The 25,678-nt window shown below is 41.5% G+C and overlaps 1 protein-coding gene and 1 long non-coding RNA gene across 2 annotated transcripts in view; both read right to left on the bottom strand.

Annotated features, from left to right (window-relative positions):
* The window catches only part of LOC309866242, a 49,748-nt gene extending 29,437 nt beyond the window's left edge, over positions 1-20,311 (bottom strand). The window contains exon 1 of the long non-coding RNA XR_014312517.1: positions 18,801-20,311. This is a non-coding gene — a long non-coding RNA (uncharacterized lncRNA). The remainder of the gene's footprint in view (positions 1-18,800) is intronic.
* RORA (RAR related orphan receptor A) overlaps positions 1-25,678 on the bottom strand; it is a 710,090-nt gene that overhangs the window by 163,245 nt on the left and 521,167 nt on the right. Inside the window, exon 2 of the mRNA XM_082733763.1 lies at positions 20,330-20,359. Coding sequence (XP_082589889.1) covers positions 20,330-20,359 — 30 coding nt within the window. The remainder of the gene's footprint in view (positions 1-20,329; positions 20,360-25,678) is intronic.

The following is a 25,678-nucleotide window of genomic DNA, read 5'->3' as shown; positions in this document are numbered from 1 at the left end:
GGGGACCTCTTCAAAACTTCCCCTTGGGGGACGCCTGGGTGGCTCAGTTGGTTAAGCAGCTGCCTTCGGCTCAGGTCATGATCCCAGCATCCTGGGATGGAGTCCCATATTGGGCTCCTTGCTCGGTGGGGAGCCTGCTTCTCCCTCTGCCTCTGCCTGCCACTCTGCCTATGCTCACTCTCTCTTGACAAATAAATAAATAAAATCTTAAAAAAAAAAAAGATTTAAAATAAAAAAACAAAAACAAAACAAAAACAAAATAAAACAAAACAAAAGCTTCCCCTTGGGAGCCTGAAATGGAAATCAAGTACTGCCCTGTTTTTATCTAGCTAATTGTAAACTTCTCTATAGGATTTTTATCTTGAGTTCTAGGTAAGTTAAGTAAATGTCTTCTAGGAGGTATAATTTGCACCAAAAAAAAAAAAAAAAAAAAAGTGAAAGATGAAATGAGCTTTCAAATCCTGAGGATTAAATATACCTTGGACACAGACAAATAGCCAGGTACTCACACCATACTTCCATTTACCTCTGCCTGGAATGCTCTCTCAGCGATTCCCCCACCTTCCTTCATGCTCTGAAATACCACTTGGCTAGATCTTCATCCAACATGATTTTCAGGAGGCCCCTGTCAGGAGGCAGATGTTATACCATCCCTTTCCTTAGCACTTGTGTGTGAGAGAGAGACTACGCATGCATGTGTGGGGGTAGAGGGGGTGGAGAGAGAGATTCTTGAGTAGGCTCCATGCCCAGTGTGGAGCCCAACATGGGGGTCAATCTCAGGGCCCTGAGATCATGACCTGAGCCAAAACCAAGAGTCAGACACTTAACCAACTGAGCCACCCAGGTGCCCCAATATTTTCTTTCTATATCCCTAGCGCCTTCTACCTATTAGGAGTTCGGTAAGTCAGGATGATTCCCGAATGAACACATGAAATCTGTATTTCTTGGGCATCTAACAGATAAGAGAATCCAGAGTTCTGAGTAATGGATAGGAGAAAGAGAGCACCAACCCCCTGTGACTGGTCTCCTCAGAGACCATACCAATGGGACAAAGTTCTTCTGTCTCTGTTTTATTTCCCCACCTATTTGTATTATCATACAAATAATTTCAACAATCAGAGGGTTGCTCTTTGTAAAACTCTTGAAAGAACTGGGTAACAATTATTTTATAAATGCTAATCGGATCGTCTACTTTATCCCAACGAGCTATTATGAAGTACAATGCAAAGGAGACAAAATTTAGCAGGGAAGTCTGAGCTTAAAGGATTTGGCCACAAACACAAAACAGAATTCTTTTTTCCATTTGAAGAAAAACGTCCCTGTTTCAATGGTGATGTTTGGAATTTCAGCTTCAATTATGAAAGGCCTTTGGAAAGGCATTACCGAAGTGGCTGCTGGTCCTCGTGGAATCACTTTGGCCAGGTGCATCCTCCTGTCAGCCTAGACCGTCACCTGAATCAACTGACCACCGCTGACAGAAAGTCTAGAAAGCTCGAGGAGGAAGAATACACTGTAAACTTGCTGCAGAGCATTAACAAGAACAGAATTTAAAACCTCCACTTCTGGGACTTATCATACAACTTGGAAATCATTCCGGTAGTGTGGCCCCAAATTATCTTTTTCCTTTATTGAACATCTCACATGCAGTCCCTGATCTGGATTTAGAAAACTGCTTTGATCCCCAGAGGATGGCTTGTTAATGAGTATTTTAAAGGACGGGACTGAGGTGGTATGACAGAGTTGAAGGGTTCCAGTCTTGCTTCTACTTCTGTAAAAGCCAGTGCAACTGCTTCTGAACAAGACACGTTCTACCTCCCTGAGAAAACGTCTCCAGCTCGCATAAGGGCGGTGCGGACCGCCTGATTCTCTCTCCGATCCACTCTCAAATCTGGGTCTTCATGACCAGAACAATGGAGAAACTTAAAAACAAGAGCAGCTAACACGCATATTCTTTTCCAACCTGAAGCAAAGGTGAAGGAACTTTATTATAAAAGACAACTTTTATTAGCGTGTCTGCTAACAACTAATGCATAATTTTTCTAGAGATGCAGGTATTTATGCAGTTTAAGAGAACACTGTCAACTTTCCAAACCTGATATGCTCATTGGTGTCACCTTTTTCTCATCAAATACTAATGACCCAAGGTGGTCAACCTTTCTTTGTAAATCTAATCACCTCAGAAATCACAGACAAGAAGGTGAAAAAAAGTTCATCTATTAAAAAATTTTCACATTCACACAAAACTTGAATACAGCTCTATGGACTCACCCTCTCCCTCCTGGTAAAATAAATGTTTTCCTATTCTTGTTTCACCTATTCCCAGCCCCATCTCAATATATTTATTTTTATTATTTTTTTAAATTTTTATTGTTTTGGAGCATTTTAAGTAAATCTCAAGATATGCTGTTGCTTCACCTCTAACTACTTCAGTCTTCATCTCTGATAGAAATCATGTCATTACTACACTTGGCAATATTAAGGAAATATTCTTTAATAGCTTCTAAAATACCAGTCCATATCCAAATTCCATCCATCTTCTAAAAAAAAAAAAAAAAAACTTTTTTCAATTTTTGGCTTGACTCTGCATCTAAATAAGGGCAGAGGTAAACTGATTTCACTCAAATCAAAATTGTCTTTCAAATGTTTATTTTAGATCCCACCATTACTTAGACACAATACATCTGGAACACAGATAATGTGATGCTGAGCTTCAAAGCTAGCCAGTATTTCGTTATTTGAAGTGTCTGATTCTATGAGTCAGATTCAAATGTGGTTAAAGCCTCAGACCTGGAAACATCGACTAATTCTCATAATTTTCTCAAATGCATGAACGATTTAGGCCACTTTACCTGCTTGCCTTAAGGATGTTCTGTTAAACTTTGTAAGAATCCCAGGAAGAATACATCGGAGAAAGCCTGGCAGTCCTCATTTTGCCCATACAGAAGCTGAATTTCCTGGACCACAGAGCATCCCCAAAGCAGATGTGGCATTTTCAGCTGTAGTTTTACCCAAAGTTAAAAAAAAAAAAAAAAAAAAAAAAAAAAAAAGGCATCTGACTGAATATAGAGACAAGGAGGCCCATTTTGTAAATAGGGCTAAGAGCCCTACGCTGTCACAGGCTGGCTTTGGGAAGGAGGAAAGCAACCGTTTCTACATTCAGCCTCACGCAGCCTCTGGTAACACACAGGCACTGCTGTGACTCATAACTAGAAATACTGTTTTATAACACCAATCTGTGTTTTGTAACACACACGGAAACAAACAACAAAAAAAGACCATTTAGAAACCAAAACCAAGCCCTGCATCGGGGCATTGGTATCAGGATCTCAAGATGTCAGGCTGCCTACTTAATCCAGATAAAGGCAGGCAAGGCCTTATCCCTTTGTTTGGCAAGAAAGCGGAGGCTTCCTGCCTGCTGCACATGCCCATAGGAGGAGCAACGAAGAATTTAATTTTCTTAAAACAGAAGCATTTTCAGACTTGTGTTTTCCTGGACAGCTGCCTGCTGGATGTAATACATAACAAGGGTGTGTAATCGACAGTAATGTGAATCACTCACTGAAATTCTGGCAAAAAAAAAAAAAAAAGCAAAGCCACACACACACACATACACATACACACAGTCATATACATATATATGGAGTTATTATTTTTCCCAGGAAAAAATTGAGCATGTTCACACTGTCCATTGAAAATAGCAACTACATTTCAGCTCATTAGCTACCTTTATATTAAAAAAAATCACTGTAATTTACACTATCAGTTTGTCTTATAACGAAGTGGAGTAGTTACACAACACATGTAATTGGATGGGTTGGGTCAGACATCTGTGAAATGGCAAATTTAGTTGGGTTACTTGGTAGAGCATACGGGGGGTTCCTTTCCCAAGGGTGTTTCAGGAGATGGTCCTCCCAGTAATTTTGCCACTTGAAAATCTGCTGTCAGGGGGCACCTGGGTAGCTCAGTGGGTTAAGCCTCTGCCTTTGGGCTCAGGTCACGATCTCAGGGTCCTGGGATCGAGCCCTGCATCGGGCTCTCTGCTCAGCAGGGAGCCTGCTCCCCCCTCTCTGTGCCTGCCTCTCTGCCTACCTGTGATCTCTCTCTGCCAAATAAATCTTAAAAAAAAAAAAAAAAGAAAGAAAGAAAGAAAAAAAAGAAAATCTGCTGTCAGGACCCTGTAATTATTATGGCAATACCCAGGCCAGACTGATCGGGCTGCCATGGACATCCATGGGCACCATCAGAATCCCTTTCACAGGGTTCAGACACAGGGATCCCCAGAAGAATGGCTGGGGATGTCCCCAGTTAGGAGCGGCGGGAACCATGGAAGCTTTCACACCAGGGAAAGAGTTTCTACAGTCTATTGATTCTCTTTGAGGAAGGGAAAGAATAATCTGAATTAACTTCACTATCAACCTGAAAGGGCCCCTCTTTTCCCAGGCATAGGCACAGAAACTAAACCTAGGAAAGCAAGACAGATTGAATTCCACTTAGATAAATCCTGACTCCATCTGAACTCTACAGGTTCAGATATACGTCTGAACCTTCAGGATCTCTGAAACCGGAAAGCCTTGTTCAGATCTGCAAGGTGTCTCAAGCTTCTGATTCTGGAAGGAATAGGGGTATTCTGAACTATGACAATTACATGAAGGAACACTTGGGGCTTTAGAATTTTGGATGTTGGTGGTGGGAGATGTATTTTGAACAACCGAGGAAAGAGTGGAAACTGTTTTTTCTCTCCTGATATAATACTCTATGAACACAGTTTGGATCGATTTTCTCCTGTTGGGAACTCTAATTCTTAGAAGTCTAATTTCATTAAATCAGAGTTTAAGTCAAAATTTTGAGGAAGGAAACTAAAATTCATCGTGTACCTTATCACTAATTACTCCTGAGAAGCTTTTTCTTGTAAGACAACAGTTGGGGGATGGGATTATTGGCTCCCGAGGGTTCTCGTCTTTGACAGCCACCCCTAATCTCCAGCTTAATCCTGAGTTCATCTGCAAGGAGTTGCTAACAGACAGAATGAGCGTGGAGCTCCATAAACCACTAGAAAGAGAGACATTATATACACAAAAAGGACCTGCAAAATATTTCAGATAATATATCTCAAATATAAGACAGAAGTGACTGTCAAAATCTGAAAAGTAACGTGTATTATGTATAACTAGTTCTTTGCAGGCATTCTCTTTGTTACTGTGTGAATACGTTCCACATGAGGTGAAAGAGTTGGAAATGCGTTATGTTTATAATTGAGAAAAATGTGTTAACTCTCTGGAATGTCCATGTGTGGAAAAATAAAACATTACATGGAATTGCACAAGCATATGATTTATAATGCACACATCCAGGACCAGAAATTCTAACGAAGAACCTCACTGAACAGGAAAAAACAAAAACAAACAAACAAACAAAAACAAAACAAAAACCAAAAAAACACATTTTTTTTTTTCTTTAGCATTTGCTCTTCTGGTATACTATATGCTTGAGGCCAAGCATATATTTTATTAGTTTACATCCTAGCTAAGCAATAAAATGTGTGTCATTTTAAATACAGCAAACATGTTTTTCACCAAAGTTAAATTTAATGTCTATTTTGGCCCCCCTTGAGTGATACTGTGGGGGCGCCACCCAGATCCCTCCCTCCTCCCAGAATCGAGGGCCTTATTCTCCTTGGGGCCTGGAGTGTTGACTGCCAATGTTTCGCACCCGAGACTTGCCTTCAGCTAAGCGGAGCTTGCCTTCCCCAATGTTACACCCCTCCCTGTGGCAAGCTGGCATTCTGGGGCTAGTTGATGCAGAGTAGAATATCCAATCCCCTTGCCTCAACTTAGGACATATCTCAAGGGTTATCCCTGTTTCTCCTCTCCCTGCAGCATCTGCGGAACTCGGGCTGCAAGTGCATGTCAGGTCAGTTTCTCCTCCCAATCCAGCTTCCTTCACCCTTTCCAGGTGTTGTTCCTAACAGCACTTCCCAATCAACTTCCTGTAGGCACAGGTCGGAGTCTATTCTCTGGGGAACCCAATCTAAGCTACCCATTTATTTAAAGGTAGGGGTGACAAGTTAGGAATCATGGTGAATTTTAGATGAGAATATGGTAGAACTTCACTTTATTTGGTGTGAGGTAGACCCAGCCTGGCCTTTATGCCGAGAAGGTTGGTTCCAGAAGTTGTTTAAGTTTGGCATGACAAGGTGAGTTCACTTCATGGTGATCCTACAATGCAAGGAACTCTGTGATGAGGTTTTACTACTGTATTAATATAGACGAACCATGGACAGCATGTAGATCCTTTAACCACGTGCAGAATGTTAGAAGTTGGCTCTTCTGTGTTTCAGGGGCATATTAACTCAACTCAACTCTGGAATTTTTCCTTATAAGTAAAACTCTGGGATGAATGAAGGAGAACTCACTGACCATTAAGGAGTACCTTGAGCCCTGGGAGAATCTCTGAGAATGGGACCCACATCGGTCATTTTGTTCATTAGAAATTTAACTTAAGTGAAACATACCAGTAGTATCTCAGGTAAAGCAATTTAGGGCAATAAACGCATATTCTTCTCAATGATACTGTCCCCCAGTGATTCCCATAATGAAAATGAGAACATTTTCCCATCTCTCAAATCACCCCAATTATAGGCAGGATTAGGTAACTTCCACAAATCAGGCCACGGAAAATTCTTTGATTTAGAGATAGCGGTCAGAACTCTTTTGTGTGAGTATGTGTGGCAGGGGGTGGGACGCGTGTGGGGGTATGGGTCTATGTGTGATGGTGTAGCCGTTTTCCCTTGTCCCACCTGGAAAACCACGGGTTGAGTGCCTTCTAGGACAGTTTCCACTTTGATTGCACTTGGCTGTGCAAAACTGCAGCCCAAGATGAAGACCGCTCCTCTCACTGTGTTATTAAAGACTCCCATCTGAGAAAGGGGAGGGATGAAAGAGGCCACAAGAGACAGTGTCTCCACCAGAAATCAAAGATCTTCTTCCTTCCTCCTGTTCTCCTTTAGCTTGCTGATAAAAGTCTCACGACAGAATGAGTGTGAAGCTGAGAAAGCCAGACTTTACATTTCCTATGAAGAGATGGGCTTTCCATTCAAGGCAAGAAAACATTTACTCTCCTCTTATAATAATTCCAAAGTGCTTTTTGACCTTGGAAGGAAAAAAAAAAATCAGTGTTAAGATAGAATTGGTTAGGTCATCGCCTAAGGAGGCATAAAGGGCCACCAGGAAATAAATTAAAATTAAAATAAAAATAGATTCTTTTATTGGGTCACATCTCATCCTCTCATTTATAAGCAAGGTTTCCACTCAAGGAATTGATACTGCAGGGGATAATTTGGCTCCTTTTGTTTTGACTGGGGTGGGGGGGCGGTTACAAACAAAAGAAGGGAGGAAACTGTTCCTAAAGTTTAAAAGGCAGAGAATTCCAAGGAAAGGGAGACAAACCATGGTTGTGAGCAGCTACTTCTCAAGTGGGCCAGAGTTTTGAAATCACTGGTCCCTGCTAAGTTAAGGAAACACACTTACATTCCAGACCAAACACAGCAATGTCATGTGCTCCGGCTTTGAACAAATAAATGTCACTTGTTTCCAGAATTTACCTTCAGACTCAGTAAGTAATCTAGGATTATCGAAGCATCTACTTCTCAAATTGTTTAACATATCAGGACCACTTCTCCCTCTACACACCAGACAAATACAGGATATTTTCCTTGACAGGATATACTTCCCATTCGTGGAGAGATTGGCTGATTCTTTTCTCTAGCAGGTTGTTTTCTCCTTTGCTTTTATTTTTTAAAAAATATGTATTTATTTAATTTAGAGAGGGAGAAAGAGAGTGTGAGTGTATGGGGGAAGGGGCAGAGGGAGAAGGAGAATCTCAAGCGGACATCTGCTGAGCTCAGAGCCTGAGGTAGGGCTGGATCCGAGGACCCATGAGATCATGACCTGAGCCCAAATCAGGTGTTGGATGCTTAATTGACTGAGACACCCAGTTGCCCCCTCCTTTGCCTTTGAGTAGATGACAATGGCAACTGCAAATGTCTCTTTCTTTTTCACTCTGTAAATTTGAGTATGTAGCTTATAAAATTTTGTATTGATAATGCAGACAAACGTTGTTTAAGAGGTCAATCAGAAAAATAACACGTTCTTCATTTTAGAATTAAAAGTAAGTACTCTTAAGCCTTCTGGATGAGATTCGGTCTTAAATCTGCAAAAAGAAACTTTAAAGCAATCAGTCCTAAAATTGAGACTCCAGATACATAGGGTAAGTTGCCAGACATCAAGGAGCCTTTTGAGTTGTAGTATTGGTTTCCAAAATAATACAGAACAAATCTCACAAGATAATTTCAAATATTAAATATCTGTTCTTCCTTTTTGCTGTTAACAATGAAAAGATTAATTATTTTTCCCGAGATTCAAATTTGCAAAAAGAACGTGAGGTCATAAAATTGTGCATGTACAACACACACACACACATGCACAGACATTCTTATTTAAAATCTACAGATATTAATTGAACACATAGTAGATACCAATCATTCTGCTAAGCCTAAGGGATATAAAGATAATTAAAGCATATCTAGGACAAAGCTACATAAACAACAACTATTTTACAATAGACTTTTTGTACTGTCACCTTAACCATGTACTGTGGGGGCAGAGAAGCTGCAGTAACAAAGTTTACTTTGCAATTTAACAAAGGGGGGAGGGTTGGTGGTTGGAGAAGGCTTTCATGGCAGATGCTATTTGTGTTGGCCTTTGGTGGAGCAGTAAGAATTCTACAGGTCCCTTGGGGCGCCTGGGTGGCTCAGTGGGTTGAAACCTCTGCCTTCGGCTCAGGTCATGATCCCAGGGTCCTGGGATTGAGCCCTGCATCGGGCTCTTTGCTCAGCAGGGAGCCTGCTTCCTCCTCTCTCTCTCTCTCTCTGCTTCTCTGTGATCTCTGTCTGTCAAATAAATAAATAAAATCTTAAAAAAAAAAAACCAACAAAAAGAATTCTACAGGTCCCGAAGTTGGTGAAGGGCATTCCAGGACAAACAAGATACAATAGAAGCAAAGGCACTGAGGTATGCCCATGTACAGCCTTGCAGAAACTGGTCACTGAGGATGGCAGAAACTACCAGCATAGAAGTCAAGGAATGAGCAGTAGAAAGATTAAGACCAGATTGCAAAGGCCCTTGAACACCATACTAAGAAGTGTAGACTCCTGAGGTACTGCAAAGCACTAGAAGGTTATTAAGGCGGGGGAATAAGAAGATCCTGCTGGCAGTGGGATTCCAGAGCAGGTCATATAGTCTTTCTTTTCTTTTTATTTGAGAAAGGAAGCAACAGGAATTGTTGTACATAAAGGGAGTGTTTTCGACTATACCTGGTCCTAGAGAACAGCGTTTAGCCAAGGCATGTGAAGGAGCAGGAGGCTGGCTGAGGACAAAGCAAAAGCTGGCGCCTTGCACCCCCCCTTCACCTGCTCCCCTCCATATGTGTAGCATCCCTCAGGCACCCCTGACTGCCATAAAACGATAAATAGTTAACTTGCAGAGATCACAGTCCTGCAAGGTAGGAGTCTCCCCTGGTTTGCAAATATCCAGCGCCGCAGAGGTCCAGGTTCGAACCTGCAATAAACGACCCTTGCTGATTGGCTTTGACTCACGTCTCTGGTGGTCTTTTAAGGTGGGGGTAATACTCTATTGGCATTTCACATGTTCTTGGTACAACTTAGCACACTATAATTCTTAGCACAGCCAGACCACACTGATCTCCCCACTAAAAGGTTCACAGTGGTCCCCTTTACTATTGGTGTATTATATTCACACTGCAAAGCAAAAGGAGTGCCAAGCTGCATCTGGGATACTCTGCTCTGTGGATTTATGGTCTGACAAGATTTAAAGTTAGAAAAATACTTCCAACTGAACCTGTCACTAACAACTTTATGCTGTGGCTCTTTCCTGAGTCACCTGGCCACTGGGACACCAAGTCTGAAGTAGATGCTTCCAATGGTAAGCCCTATTGACATCTGCTTTATCATTCTTTATCAGCATAGGGGCACCTGGGTGGCTCATGATCTGCCTTTGGCTCAGATCATGATCCCGGGGTCCTATGATCGAGCCCAGCATCGGGCTCCCTGCTCAGAGGGAGTCTGCTTCTCCCCTTCTCCACCCACTGCTCGTTCTCTCTCTTGCTACTCTCTCTCCAATAAATAAATAAAATCTTTAAAAATCAATAAGGACACCAGCATATTGAAGCCTCTTCATTACCCAAAGGCAAGCTGATGATGTGGACAACAACCAACAAAGCTGATGATGTGGACAACAACAACCAAAAGGGGATTTTTCTCTTACTTGTCCACATCTGTTAGAAGTCTGAATCTATACAGCGCCTGGATAGCAAGGAATGCAATACTAATTATTTTTTATTGTTTGATTCTTCTTCATGACGGTCCCCCATGGCAGGAAATTGGTTAGTTTGCAGATCGGAGAAATCCAGGACCAAAGAGAGAAAATAATTGGAAATCCCTGTTTGGATGGAGTCGGGGGCAGAGTTAGCAATGGCATTCCCCAGCCGCCGCTCTCCTGGGGAAGCCCGACAGCCTCGTTCCCGCCGCAGACTCAAATGTCCTCCATCCATGCAGATCAATTCGATTCCTGAGCCCGAATGACAAACTTAACTACCAATAATGCCTTGCACCGGGTTTTAAGCGACATAATCAACCGGAGAGGGACTTGTGTCAGTTAGACTTTGTTTCCTTAAAAAAAATCAAGAGTAACAGTGGTAAGAGAAGTTTTTAACAAGGAGGAAAACCCTAGACAGTTGTCTTTAAGATTCTTCACCACAGCTTCAAGGACAACCAGGAAAAGAGCTGCTATTTGAGGCAACTTCATTATAAAATCATTTTTAATAAGCAATCTTAACAAAGAGAGGGAATACTCTTGTGGAGAAACCCTCCAGGGACCCAGAGGCTGCCCAGTTAAGTTATTAGGAAGTTTCACACAAGGGACCAAACAGCTATTTCATTGGCCTCGGGGGACAGAGTTTAGTTTTCACCCGTTCTCCAGAGGCACTGGTGTTATCTTGTCTACTAACAGCAGAGACTGGTAACAATCAATTATCCCGACGCCCCGACTTGGTGAGGGAAAGTGAATTTTCAGTTTTGTCGACACAAAAAGACACCGTGTAAGAGAGACAGATAAGTTGGCGCGATAGAGTTCATTATATACCGAAGACTTTCGTGAACGTGCAGCCAATGACAAGACCTCATCTGGATCTTTGCGTTCTTTAGGTGAAACGATAGGGACTCATTCTTGGAAAATGAAGAAATACCAACAAAGAGAAAAGAAAGTATGATTATCCCCTTACTGTACTGTCCAGCTATGTGAGGGAAATGATTCTTCGTGCTGATGAACAAAGTCATAGTCAACACAGCTGCCTACCTAAGGGGTGAACAGGATTTAGAATTCGGGGTTCCAATTTTTACACAGCTACATGCGGCCGAGTTAAAAAGGGTTGGAAAGACGTCGGCTCCTGGTGTATTAGAGTAGCTTCCGGCCGATTCGCAGCAGGAATAAAAGAAAGCAAGGAGAACCGCTAGCCACGCAATTCAAAGTGCATATGTATTTTTCAAGCTCATTTCTTTCTTCTGATTTCGACAGCACGGCAAGAACTGGTCTTACAATTAGACCTTAAACCTGGGAAGATGGAGAAAAAGTAATACGCGCTTTCTCTTTAATAATCAGAACAGCCTTCCCTTTTTGGACTAGATCTTTCCTGCCCCATAAGCACTTTTGCTTCATAGTTGATCAGAGGAAAGGCCAGAGAAGAACCTCTATCTAAGGATACGAATTCCGTCTGATTTTGGAAAAGGGACTGAAGTATGGAACATCTGCTTTATGTAACACTCACTAAATGACCGTGGCAATAAAAGCATTATTTAAAGGTCAGTGTATTTTTCACACACATTCTGTGGCTCCCCACTGGTTCTGAGATAAAGCTGAAACCTTATCGCTGCTCTTCTTGTCCTTCCTTATCCTTGTTAATACTCTATTCTAATTAGACAGGTCTACACAGTCATCCCCAAACACCCCTTGATCCACCTGATTACACCTAATCCTTGCTACTCTTCTCAACTGAGCTCAGCTCACCACCAGCATTCTCAACTCATACAGGTAATCCAACTTGTGTCATAACCCTGCATTTTCTTGCAATTCCATCATTAACCAAAGTTTCCTCAAGAGGGTCTGTCCTTAGTCCTCAGATGCAGACTGATCTACTGGACAGTGAGTGTTAGGAGTTAAGCTTTCTATACCACTCTGTGCCTAATGCAATGCTGGGCACAGAGTAGGGGTTAGAAATACCAAGCGAAGAAGATCTGACTCCCAGCCTCATGGTCCTCCTCCAGGGAGTGGCTCTGGTCTGCTTTCCAGCTTTCCTTTCTCAGATCTCCAATTCCGGGGACCTGGGTTAGCTACCATACAAGCCCTTCCTTCTCTCCTACAAACATAACATTTAAAATGAAAGACTTACAGAGTAAGTCTCTTTCACTGAATCTGCAGCTTAATCCTGCATATTCTAGCATTTTCTGTTCTTCAACTACTTAAGACATTAGGAGCTACAGTGAATGCCCAGGAGATGAACAAGTAATACAAGGGAAAAGGCTATCAGTCTCTCAGAGGAAAAATGTTTACTCAGAGGGGGAGGTGAAGTGAGTGGAGAACATTCCACCGTGGGGAATCCAGGGAAAAGGGTCATCAAATAGCTTGGAAATAAAAACCTCAGGTACCATAACATGCAGATATGGACATCAATTATAATCAAAGGGGATCGTGTGACTACAAGTATACCAACTTCCTGGCAGCATAGCTGACAGAGTTACTATTAAAAAATTTGTGTAATTTGTAAAGAAAGTTAATGCAGAACAGTAAGTTTCTTCATATTTCAAACAAATTAGCATCTCTGTTTTTCCTACGTTTTTATGCCTTTGGACAACAGATCCCAATAAAGAGAGAAGCAGATATAACTGTAAATCTAAGGTTAAGTTCAGGTATGCATAAACATACTCAAAACCTAGATGTTTAATTCTCTTATGTATGCTTTTGGTATGCATTTCAATTCCCTAGGCATTCTTTTTACTTTCATGGTTTTGTTTGTTTTTGGTTAGGGTTCAGAGAAACCACAGTATCCTGAATCATACTACCCCTTAGTGGCAATGAAAGTTACACACAAATACCAAGACGGTTTGACCAAAGAATAATGCACAAATTTATTACAAATGTTACTGAGGTCCATTAAAGACTTCGTGGCAGTGAAAAACAGATTTGTGCTCTAAGAAATACATATCACTACTAGTGTGGAGGAAAGAACTTCCTTTGGAAGCAAAAGGAACCATTTGAACTATTTTATTATGGAATCAGTTGAGTTGTATGAACAATGCTATCAAGTGGATGCCAGTTCTTTGATAAGTGAGGTTAGATTGTTAAAAAGAGAAGTGAAGATCATTTTGAAGTAAAAAGACAGCATGGTTTTATGTAGACCACTTAGTTTAAATGAATTTTTTTTCATATAGAAGGAATAACATCCCTCTATTTTATAATCGGTTGGTTCACCAAGCTTAGAAGCCTTTACAGGTAACATAGTCCTAGGTTTCAAGAACCCGAATCAGTTGTAGGAATGACAATTACACTGGACTTTCTTCCTACGGTTTAGAGTGGAAAGACCACTCTGAGGACTGACATTGTTACTGTAGCAGCATCGAGACTCTGTGGAGTGGCTTTCAATCCTGGCTGTATCCCGTCCTAGCTTGCTGTAGACTCCTGGGCCTCAGTTTTCACCTGCAGAGTGTGGAGAGTAGCGAGACCTACCTGACAAGATTGCGGTGAAGATGAAATAAATGAACATTTACGAAGTGCTAAGAAAAGCACCTAGTGCTTTGTAAGTGCACCACAGACACTGCCTCACATTGAGATCAGAGATAATGGCGTGGTGCTTCTTTGCGTGGAAGGCGTCAGTCTACTCTGAGACCTGACTCTGCCCATCACCAGATGGATGAGTTTGTCAGCGTTTTCACTTCTTGAAGTTGCTGATCTCTAGGATAATTTTGCTCATCCAAAATGGGGACCTAGGTAGAGCAAGGCTCATGAGCTGATGAGAAGATTGCATGAGATCATGCATGTAAAGCATGAAACAGAGCACCTGAACTATTAGAATTAACCACTCAGGGCTGGCTGTTCCTATCTCCTGGTATTTCTCCTCCTACCCCAGATTCCTGCCTTCGCTGAATCAATAGTAATGTGAAACTCTGCAACAGACACCCAGCCTTCTTCTTCTTCTTTTTTTGTTTTTTTTTTTTAAAGATTTTATTTATTTATTTGACAGAGACAGAGATCAGAAGTAGGCAGAGAGACAGGCAGAGAGAGAGAAGGGGAAAGCAGGCTCTTCGCTAAGCAGAGAGACCGATGCGGGCCTCGATCCCAGGACCCCAAGATCATGACCTGAGCTGAAGGCAGAGGCTTTAACCCACTGAACCACCCAGGTGGCCCTGACACCCAGCATTCTTTAAAGAGTGAGACAACCACATGTAAGAGTTTTACTAAATAGATAATCTCTAGTACATGCCAGCGCCCGATAGGCCAGGCACTTGTGTTTTCTCCTGACTAGGGATCATGGACTTTTTAAGGAGCTCCTCGCCATCTCAATCTACCCTTTTGAACCTGTGTTATGAAATGGGAACTCAAATACTTCTCCAAATTCAGTTCATGGATCTGATGTCCTACTAACAGAACAAACTTGAATCAACTAGAGGCTCTGATGGAAACACTTAACTACATATTCTGGGCCCTTTTTTTTTTCTTTTTTTTTTTAATGGAATAAACTGTGGGTTTTCAGGCTATGCAAATCTTCTACCTTGGAAGAACTGAGTGGCAGGGCCAAGTGCAGTCCATTTATATCTCAATATGATGAGCCAGAAATCCTGTTAAGCTGAGGCAGGGTTGGCTGAAGTCACACAGGCTGAGTCTAAACAAGGCAAACATTTTTGGGCAGTATTAGGGATTTTTTACTTCCCTGGGCTGGCTGATCTTGAAGGGACTAAATAGGTGTGACTCTGGGTGAGAATGGGAGATGTGCAGCAGGGAGAGCTTTTAGCACCCAGGGTTAAATCTTTCCCTTTCCTTGCACCCTGCTGTATGCCCTGGATCATGGTCCAAAATCCTGGATTATCTAATTTTTTTCCTCCTCTCCCGCACTTGCAGCTAAGTATGCTTTCCAGTTGTGAGCCCAATCTTCTAGAAGTGGTACATGAGGCATTGGTGTTTTCAGTGACTGAATTACCCCGCTTACCCCATCCCCACCCCAGGCTCCACCTTCAACCTAGTCTGTATGGTCCTCGAGAGCAAAGAACCTGCCAGCACATAGTAGGCTCTCAGTAAATGGCTGTCCATTGGTTAGCCCTCTAAGATGGCAGCATCGCATCTATTTTTGGTCACATACCATCAGAGGCAAGCTTTATGGCTGGGATGGCCGGTAGCCTCAGGAAGCCTGGAGAAGAAATGAATCCTCTGGCTACTTTGTGAGCACTGGGTTATCCCCTTTTCTGTTTCTCAATGGGTAGGTGGAATCTGGATGAAAGCCTACTAAGAGAAGTTCAGTGTGGCTTCTTCTCAGGCCTGTCCTAATGATACACCCTGCCAGCAGCAATTGAAATTATACTCGCTGTGAGTCATGCCGTGAGTCACATGGGTTGTCACGGCAACCTATTAACTATATAACCAAAGCACCTTCCATTAGCTTTGCCAAGAATGGTTCCTGAGTTTTCCTGGACTGTGAAAATAGTGTGGGTGAGCCCTAAGTTTGGTGCTGTGTTAAGAGTCTACAATCAAAAGAATGGCCTCAAGGACAAGAAAAAAAAACGAGAAAATAAGGTTATTTTAGTTCTTGGACCTCCTGAGTAAATGGCAACAATCGTGACAAATTGTTGGGTTGGTTTTGTGATATCAACAAATGCCTAAGGAGAGGAGGTTGAGGCCTCAAAACTAATTTTCTCTAAGTCAAATTCCAAACCAAGTCTCTAGGGGTGAAAAGTGAATACATTAACCTATTCCACTTTAAATGACTGCAATAAACACTTTTTCTTTTTACAGATACAAAGGATTATTTCTCAAGGAAATATTCTGATTTGTACTAAAATATTTTAAATATTGAGTACTAAACTCTTTTTATAAATAATATAGTGCTTTAATTTTATATGTTTGGTATTAGCCTACCACAAACAAACATTTGAAAACACACTAAATTGACGTTAGTGGCTATTCATGTTAAAATTAAAATATTTCAGAAGACTCCAAAGCACATTTTACTTTGTTATTTACTGGGAAAAACTGACATTAAATCGTATTAAACTGATACATTTTTCTGGCTGCTTTACTGAGTCGCCTGCAATTTTCATACGTGTGTAAAGTAAGTGCCTGTTCCTGAGTGTAGAAGAAAACAAGCAGACCAGACTTACACAGGAAGAATAAAGAATAGAAACACGGATGAGAACAGGAGGAAGTGACAATGATCTGTTGCTTCTGGAAACTATCTAGCAGTCTACCTGGTACCCTTCGGGTCTACAATGCGGCCCTTGGCTGATATATAAGTTAAGGTTATGACTTCATGATGCTAAACTTCCTTCTAGCTGGAAAGAGCTAAGAGGTTCTGTTGCATTTGTTACTTTTTCACCTCTTAATCCATCATATTCTAACATTTTAGTGTATGCAGAACAATCCAAGTAGAACGAGATTAAAAAGTCAGGGGCAAGTGACGAGTTGTCCTTGGCAAATAATAAAAACCAAAACAGCCGTTGATGCCATGAAAGAGATACTTATCCGACATGATACCATTTCAGCAGGAAAGACACCAGAACAAACTTGTGAAACACCAAAGTCAAAGCAATCTTTAAAGTGTCCAACCAAATATAGGTGCTATATAATCACCACAAAGATTAAATTGAAATTCTACACCATAGTGTAAAATTTATCTCGTAGGTCCCTATCCCACAAGTAAAAACTTCCTTTTCTGCTCACATACCAAAAGCAACAGCAACATTTCCTATCACCAATTGAAGAATATCACAAATGAAAGCATTCTCTGACCAGGTTGGTCACGACGACTTTGTACTAGAAACCTCAAAGCTTTGCCTTCCCCCACTGGCCAAGTAAAGTTAATGACAAACACCACCAGTGCCCTTCTCAGGAACTCTGGAGAATCTGAGTTCTCCAAAGACCACACTTGTGAATTCCTCTGAAGCTACTAATCACATTTCCTTTTCTGGGAATTTCTGGCTCAGCTCACCCAAAGCATTTTTTATTTGTTTATTTATTTATTTTTTTTAAAGAAGCATATAATACCTATGCTTTCCAGATAACGAGGTGGCCTAAAATACTATCAGGTGTCACATCTCTTCAGGTTCATTTTGTGGTTCTTGCACCTCTGACTGGTGTACCTGTGAGCTGACACTCTGGTCTGATAATATATTCTACAACTGTACATGTTAATTTGTAAGTTGAACCATCTCTCTGTGAGGGCAGTTAGGAAACCTGGATTGAAATTGCTAATGCGGGGTGACTTCAGCTGTCGATGATTATGTAGTCAAGCCTTGACCAAGGTTTCCAGAACTCTGGCTAAAAATGGAAGTCTTGCGACAGTACAAAAATGGATTCACACACTTCACTGATAGTGAAACTTTTTGAAGAACAGATGTCAAGATGCTTTAAGAGGAGCTGGAATTTAACCTCTTAAGAAAACTTATGGGCAAGCTAGGACAGTTTGGTTTGCAAGAAAAATCCGACAGGTGCTAAAGAAGAAGTCATTTGGGTGACTGTTATGGGAGAAAGAACTGATTGATTTTCTTCTTCCTCACAAGTGGTAGGCCCTGTAAAGATGCTAAGATCAGAAATATGAAGGGTTGTCTGCTGAGTTGGGTGACAAAAACAATCTCCACATTGAAGTGGCATTGAAGACCTGCACTAACACGCAACTTGGACAATTCAATTTCTTCTTGGCATGTGCAAAGTTTTGTGTCAAATCTCTGTTTCAGTTGCTGTTCTTCCCAACTTGTCATTGGTCTGCTTTATCATGGGCCCTCTCCCCTAAATCATGAAAGTAAATATCAACCAAAAAAACCTAGGTGATTTCTGATCTCTTTTTGTCAATTTAATATTTGAATTATATAAAATGAACTTTATTTTAAATCTGTCGACACTTATTTGATGCTTGATGTCTAAGAATTTTCCTGCTGATTTCCAGAGTTAGAAAGGCAATCAAAGTCCACCCACTCTGGCTCTATTTTTCAAGCAGGCATATCTGGTGGGGTTAGTTAAGCCTTGGCTGCAAGGCCAACCTGGCTATATTGCCTCTTCCTGGAACACCAGCTTTTACTTCACTAGCTACCACTCCCATGCTGCCATCCAAATCCTTCCATGAATTTAAATCTGACCACAAGTTATTGTTTCTGTAATAGGCCAATGAAATTATTCTCAGGGATGATAATTCCTTGAATGTCCTCATGGATGGATGGTCTATATATTTTCTAACGTCTCTGGTCTCTGTCTTATTGGATGAGGGGCACTCTTTGTATCCAGTGGAGTTGAACTAGTGGTTTATCCACTTATCCAAGAGCCAAGTCATAATGCAAATAATCAGTGGCTTTCTGTGTATTGCCAGGTGGCCAGGAGTCCATACCCCAAACCACCATCAACAATAGGCACAATCATCCGCTCCTGTTCGGGAGAGGCCCAGGACTGAGCTAGCAGAAAGACTGAATTACTTACCACCTCTAGAGTGGGTCCCTCCAGGCCAGGGACGAGCTCATGGGCAAGGCTGTGCAAGGAAGCGCTCTGTACCATGCCTGCCCTGCGGATATACAGAGGACTTCAGTCTCCTGCACTGTCAATCTCTCAGTCATCATGAGCTCAATTATGCACCGACAACAGCAAGAACAACAACAACAACGACGACAAAACAACCCCCAAAAAGCTAAGGGCCACAGACTACCGTGATGGAGGGACAGCCAACGGGAACTGTGCATTCTGAGATGGAGGTGCTGTCCTGATCATGTGTCCGTTACGGGCCTGACCTTTACTAATTTCCTCAAACAAACATTCCATTGAAGCCCATGGGAGAGCCAGGTGGAGAGACTGCAGGACTGGGCACTAAAAGGCCACCATCGAATTTGGTGGGGTGTTCTTTTTTTTTTAAATGGTTTTTTTTTTTTGTTTTTTTTGTTTTTTTTTGCTTTTTTGTTTGCTACAAATACAGATAGACAGACAGACAAGCCCAAGAGCAGATTTCAAGAATCAACTGAGGCACAAGATAAACTACTTTGATGTTACACAGATTTTTTTTTCCCCAAATGTTTCACATGAAACCAAAAGTTTTAAAAGCATAATTAGGAAAAATTTGGGGACTCATCTTTTTTTGGCCCTAAATTGTGCCATAAATATCTCCACTGCTTGCCTTAGAAGGATGCCCAAACACATCTCATGGATAGCACATATCTATGGTCTAAAACAGTTATCGAATTCTAATGACACTACTAATTCAAAGTCTAAATATGCTGGTCAAGTACAGTGAAAGTTGACTGCCTGCATCAATGACGGATTAGTCTCATCCTGAGGTTCAAAGCACAGTCAAACATTATTGCTCAGATTGCAAAATCACAACACTTTACATTGACGTGAGTTTGTAAACTTATGGTGTAGTTCGAATGAAGGCAACTGATGAAAGCAGTTGAACCTGAGAAGTGGGAATGAATACAGAGTGTCAATCCAGCGCACATTTCCACATCAAACTTCCGATGCCATTTACCAGGGCCCTCGTGGGCCACAGTCATGGTCGAGCAACAGCACCTAGATTCCCAGTCAGTATCTCTGCCCCACAGACACAAGTACAAAACGGCCTAGATCGTGAACTGGTGGTGAGGAAAAGGAGACCAAAGTTTAAAAGAAATCCAGGTGATGTTTCCTAGAAACATACCAACTCTTCTAAGAAGGATCCAGAATAGGGGTGATCAGTAAGTAATTAATTGATCCTCCTGACTAGATTTGATGATTTTTCTAAAGACTAATGACTTGAATCACTAGAATTCAGCAGACTATGGCTAGACTCTCTTTAACACACACTCAGTACAAACAGGTGGAGATGCACCACTTCCGACCACTACAGGTAGAGAAGTATGACCTCTGTTGACCATGGATCACAGCTGAAACATTAGTTTATACTTGAAGGGTCACAGCAGCCAGACATATGCGAATTCCAACTCTTCAGAAAACTTTGGATTAAAAAAAAATGCATTACTTACATGTATGTGTCTTCTTCGTTACTGAGATACCTAGAAGAGAAGAAAGAATGACAAAGGTAAGAAAGTGTCCTGTGGGTGCTTTTTTGGAAAGCGTGTCATTCACAGTGTACTCAGGAGAGCATTTGCTTGGATGGCAACGCAGAGGCCAGGTTAGTCTCAGTCGTACCTGGTGGCGTCACCAGACCTACCCCAGAACAACAGAACCACGAGTGACAGGGATGGCAAACACCGGCTACTGGTTTAGAACATTCTGTGGTAAAAAGCAGCGTGGACAGTCATTAAACAAGGTGAGAGAAGACTCTCTGTTTTCATTTTAAATAGGGCGATGATCATATTTAGAGGCAGAGTGGGGAAGATTTAAGACGCAAGAGAGAGATGTCAACCTTCTCAGACAAGGGTGAGCTGAGCTGTGGCCATTGATTCGGGGTTTACTTTTTAATGAAAATGACTCTGCCTGCTCACAGGAGGCATAAATTTTTTTTGGTGAAAGGAAAAACATCCACAAAATGTACCTATCTGTCCGTACTCCTTAAAGTCAGAAGGGGTATGGCCGCTACTTCTCTGTGAACGGGACCAAAACTTAACACAAACAGTATGAAAACACGAGGGATTCATGAGTCAGCAACCTTGCTGCGTCCAAGATGATTTATAGAGAGCAGGTGACACATGAATGCCGCTAAGCAAGACTCGGCACATAAGACCACAGAAAGCTAACATGAACGCACGCTCCAGTGTAAACTATGCTATCTCTGTTTCGGAAGGAGCCCATCTTGAACTCTCTGCTCTGTCCTTCTTGGGGGATATTCCTGAGACTAAATAGGCTCAAAGTAATACAACTCTTGAAAACATTTAGCCTGTGACTAAGCACTGTGGTAAACCTTGAAATTTTTTTCTTTCAAGTTATTAAGAGAACTATTTAACCCTCCTCTGGAAAGTAAAAGTTGTCGAAAAATTTGGCACCCACATCAGACCCATTACTTAGCTATGGAACAAATCGTACAGGGGAGAAATCTGAAAATCCACGGTAGACACTTAAAAAAAAAAAAAAAAAGTTAGTTCCAAAGTTGTGCGCCAAGACCAAAATCACACGCTTGCTCCCCCCCACAACTTTCCAAAGGGCTTATTTAGGGAAGCTGAAATTACATAGCCCAACTCATATTCCCCCACCCCCCCCCTTTTTATTGAGGAAAACTAAACTATTGTTTTTCATCATGTTTGAGTTGGCTTCTCAAAGTGAAGTTAGAACCCTCAGCAAGAGCCTTGAAGGCTCTCTCACACAGGAACTATAGAAAACTTTCTAGATTTTTTTTTGAAAGAAGCTTTATCATGGGAAGGGAGCTTCCCCCAGCAGCAAGTGTGAGTGAAGTTTAAAATCTGAATACAATTTGCAACTCCAGCTCACAACACCAGCACCAATAAATTGATACGTTAGTGCTCCTTCAGCATTATGAGGGCTATATGTGTACTTTCCTTAGGAAATAATGCTTTCTGTAAAATCACTTTGAAGAGAAAGTGCTTATGCTGTCACTCCTGATTATTCAGAACCTCCACACAATTGGATTTAACACAGCCCCAAACAGACCTATCTATATTCGCTGAGTGTGGAACTATTTTCTCCTGACATCCAAAGCCCTGACGAAAATACCACTGCTTTGACTTTTCTACTTAAATTTATTATACAGCGTGAGGCAGTGTTCTCATCAAATATTTTCATGATGATTACATTGATAATAGATTCAGAAAATCTTTCCAGGAAAGCTGCCTGATCTCAGAGAGCTAAAACCACTCCTATCTGTCCCCAGGAGCAAGCATGAGCCCGCATCAGAGCCAGCTCAGTCCCCTAGTTTAGGTGAGCAGCCACTTAGCGACTGATATGAAGAACTGGGGGATATGTCCACCTAAAAGTGGCTAGATTTAGCAGATAAAATGCAGGACTCCAGTTAAATGTGAAGTTCAGATACGACTCTGCTGTGTATCCAAAATTCAAATTTAACCGAGCATCCTGTATTTTATCTGGCAACCCTAATGCATACAAATAAAATGTAAACTCTATCTGTTCTATACAGTGAAGAATATAAAACAAATTAATAGCACACTTATATGGAGAAAGCCTTAAAAAACACACCCCTCCCCTGAAAGCGGTATTTTTTAATAAAAAGTGCATTGTTTTAACTATGGAGACAGGACTATGCATAATATTTAATTATTGCTTTTACTTCCTAGCCATTAGGAAGACAAAATTCTATTACCCTCCAAAAGCAAACAAATGAAAATGATATGAACACACAAAAGACAAATTTAATGGAACGATCGGAAAGTTTATGTGGGATTGCCTTCTTCCTCCTCTCCTACAAAAATAACATTTTTGATCAAACTAAGGTCTTGAATTTTGTGTCACTCCTTTCTCTATAGAAGCTCTAGTACTTCACAGTAACAATTTTGTGTCACTCCTTTCTCTATAGAAGCTCTAGTACTTCACAGTAACATATTCTATAGAAACGTTAAAAAAAAAAATGCACCCCCCCCAAACAAAAAACAAAGCAACAACCAAAAAAAAGGGCACCTGGGTGGCTGAGTCAGTTACATATCTGACTCGATTCATGATTTTGGCTCAGATCACGATCTCAAGGTGCTGAGATTGAACCTCATGGAGCCTGCTTAAGATTATCTCCTTCTCCCTCTGTTCCTTCCTACCCAGCCCCCTGGTCTGTCTCTCCACCCCCACTCCCCCCTCACCTCTCACCCCCACCGAGAAAAAGAAAGAAAGTAAGCAAAAACCATCCTCAGTTCACAGATGGGTCAGTTGAGGCTCAGGAAAGTTTAATTAGCACAATAAAAAGCTTTCTGTGGAAAGTTAATATCCTCTTGGAATCACATCCATGGCTCGTGTTTAAAAACCCTGGTATAGACAGTGCCTCTGAAAGGAGTAAATACTCAAAAAAAGATTGATTCCCAGGACCATATCACTCAGCAGTCAGTAAATAATTTAAACCTATGGGACCCTGTCCGCAGTCTCATCCCAACCAGGGAGCCTCACCAGGGCGTGCGTGAATGAGGTCCTCCAAAAGAGAGGCCTGCGGTGCCCTTGTTTGTGACCAATAGCCATTTCTTCACCCTTCATTGGGGGTGGGGTGAGCCTCCCCCTTTAGTCTTTCTTCTCCTTCCCTCAGAGATTGTAAGCATCCTGTCTTTCTTGCCAGAAAGCGCCTCCTTCATGAGACCACAGCAGTCACACACTGCCCATTCTCGTCCTTAGCACATCCAAAGCTAATGTTAACAGCAGCAGTAGGAGAAGCAGCTCTGAATAATGAATTGTTGGAAAAACCGGTTTTCTAAAGATAAATTATCATGAGTATTTAGCAGGGGCAAATAGCTCTCATTCTACCCAGCAGAAAAGAATACGCTTTTTAAAGTTAGCTCAAGATCACTGGGTCTGGGATCAGGTCTACTTGGACTTGCATTCGTGGCCCCGTACACTTTCCTGCCTCTTGGCTGACAGGCCTTGGGCAACTGACTTAACTTCTCTGGGCCTGGAGTTTGTATTTGTGTCTTGAGTTTATAATTGTGTATCATCACGATAATACTCAAAATTCTGCTATGAAAATTAAAATGAAGTTAAAGAGCTTTCCAAACTGGAAAGTGTGATAGAAACATTAAAAGGGTGGGCAACACGCTCGGTCTTATTGTAACAAGGCTGAATTAGAATATTCTACTGAAAGTTATGTCATAGCTACTCCTGATGTCCCTGGGTTTCACTCTGACATAGGGCCTAAGGACTCTGGTTTTCCGACCAAGTGCTCTGACTTGAAAATTTCTAGTTGTTGGAGAGAGACAGAAACCAAGTTCCTAAAAGTAAGTGTGTGCTGTTCTAGACCCTGAACTCCACTGGAGTCTTTACTCTCTGAAATCCAAGGAAGACACTTGTTCATTGGCAAGTGTGCTAACTAGACTGCTGTTTAGCACAGGCAAGGGACTTTGATCACCACCACCAAAGGGTGTCAAACTGAGTCCAGCTGTTGTGAAGATTTTGATTCACTGCCAAGTGACTGGGAAGAACACCAAGATCCTTCCACTGAGATTTGCAAACAGGCCGCCGAGCAGAGTAATGCTCTCTGCAGAGCCTGTGGAGGCAGGGAGCTGTGGGAGAGCGCTGGGGGTGGGGGTCAGGGTGGGCGTGGGGGGGGGGGGGTTGCCAGGGTGCTCAGCAGCCTAAGCCAAGAGGGAACTCACTGGTTGGTTTGGGCAAATCACTGAACTTTTCTGGGCCTTAGTTTTCTCATCTGTAGAATGAGATGGCTGAACTGCATGATTTCTTAATTTCCCTTCTAGTCCATTGATCAAGGGCTCCTTGCCCTGCTTTCTAGCTATTAGACCAAACCTCCTCTTTTTAAGCAACAGGCTGCCAGATCTATTTCTCACTGTACAAAATCTAATGTAGCTCACAATCAAAGGTAACCCCCTGAAACTTTTTTCTTTTTGCCTTTAAAAACCAAAGAAGAAAGAAGGCAATACCCACAAAAGGTTATATAAGTAAAAGCTACACTTCTTTTGGGTGATATTTTAAAATTATCTGGGCTAGAGAAAAATGGTACCTTTTGATAAAGTTGCAAGACTCCTTATATTTCACCCAGATCATATATATAGAGAGAGAGAAAGAGAGAGAGAGGAGAAAAGAGAAGAGAAACATTTCCAAGTAATACTTTAATTTCTAATTTAATAACAGAACATCAGTTTTAAATTGTCAATTAACACCCTTGAAATTAAGAGGAAAAATCTCCACAAATACTGTACTCAAAGTAGAGCTTCTAATACAGCAAGACTGCCTGACTCTATTTAGCCGACCATGCTTCAAAGTAAAGCAAAGGAAATGTCATGAAAATACCACAAATTTATCACTGTCACGGTTATCAGTAGTTTGAGAGTTAGAGCTATCACAGAGCAGAGCACTTTAGGAATGTAATCTGATATTTCCAATCAGTGCCAAATCTGGGACCAATTAACTTCCTTGATGGACTTCTTATTGTCTCTTGGTTTCTAGGCAATTGTCTGGGTACCAAGTTTATTTTAAAATTTTTTTGGTGGAGGGGTAAGAAATGGCATTTTTCCTCTTTCTCAGACATGCCAATTACTAAACTAGCATTTCCAGAGGCCCTGCATTCTCGACAAGACCCTAACTACAGAGATGTCCTTTGCCACTCTGCCATTATTCAGTCTGTGTGCCTTCTCTTATTCTCTTTCCTAATGAGATAACAGTTGTTGAGACCCAGATATTTTCCACATGGGTAAGCTCTGTGTTAGAATAAAAAACAAAAAGAAAAACAAACGCAACAAAGAATACTTAAAATGAGA

This window comes from Mustela nivalis (genome assembly GCF_964662115.1).
Source record: "Mustela nivalis genome assembly, chromosome: 6".
Classification (NCBI taxonomy): Eukaryota; Metazoa; Chordata; class Mammalia; order Carnivora; family Mustelidae; genus Mustela; species Mustela nivalis.
This window is presented reverse-complemented; position numbering and strand designations above follow the sequence as displayed.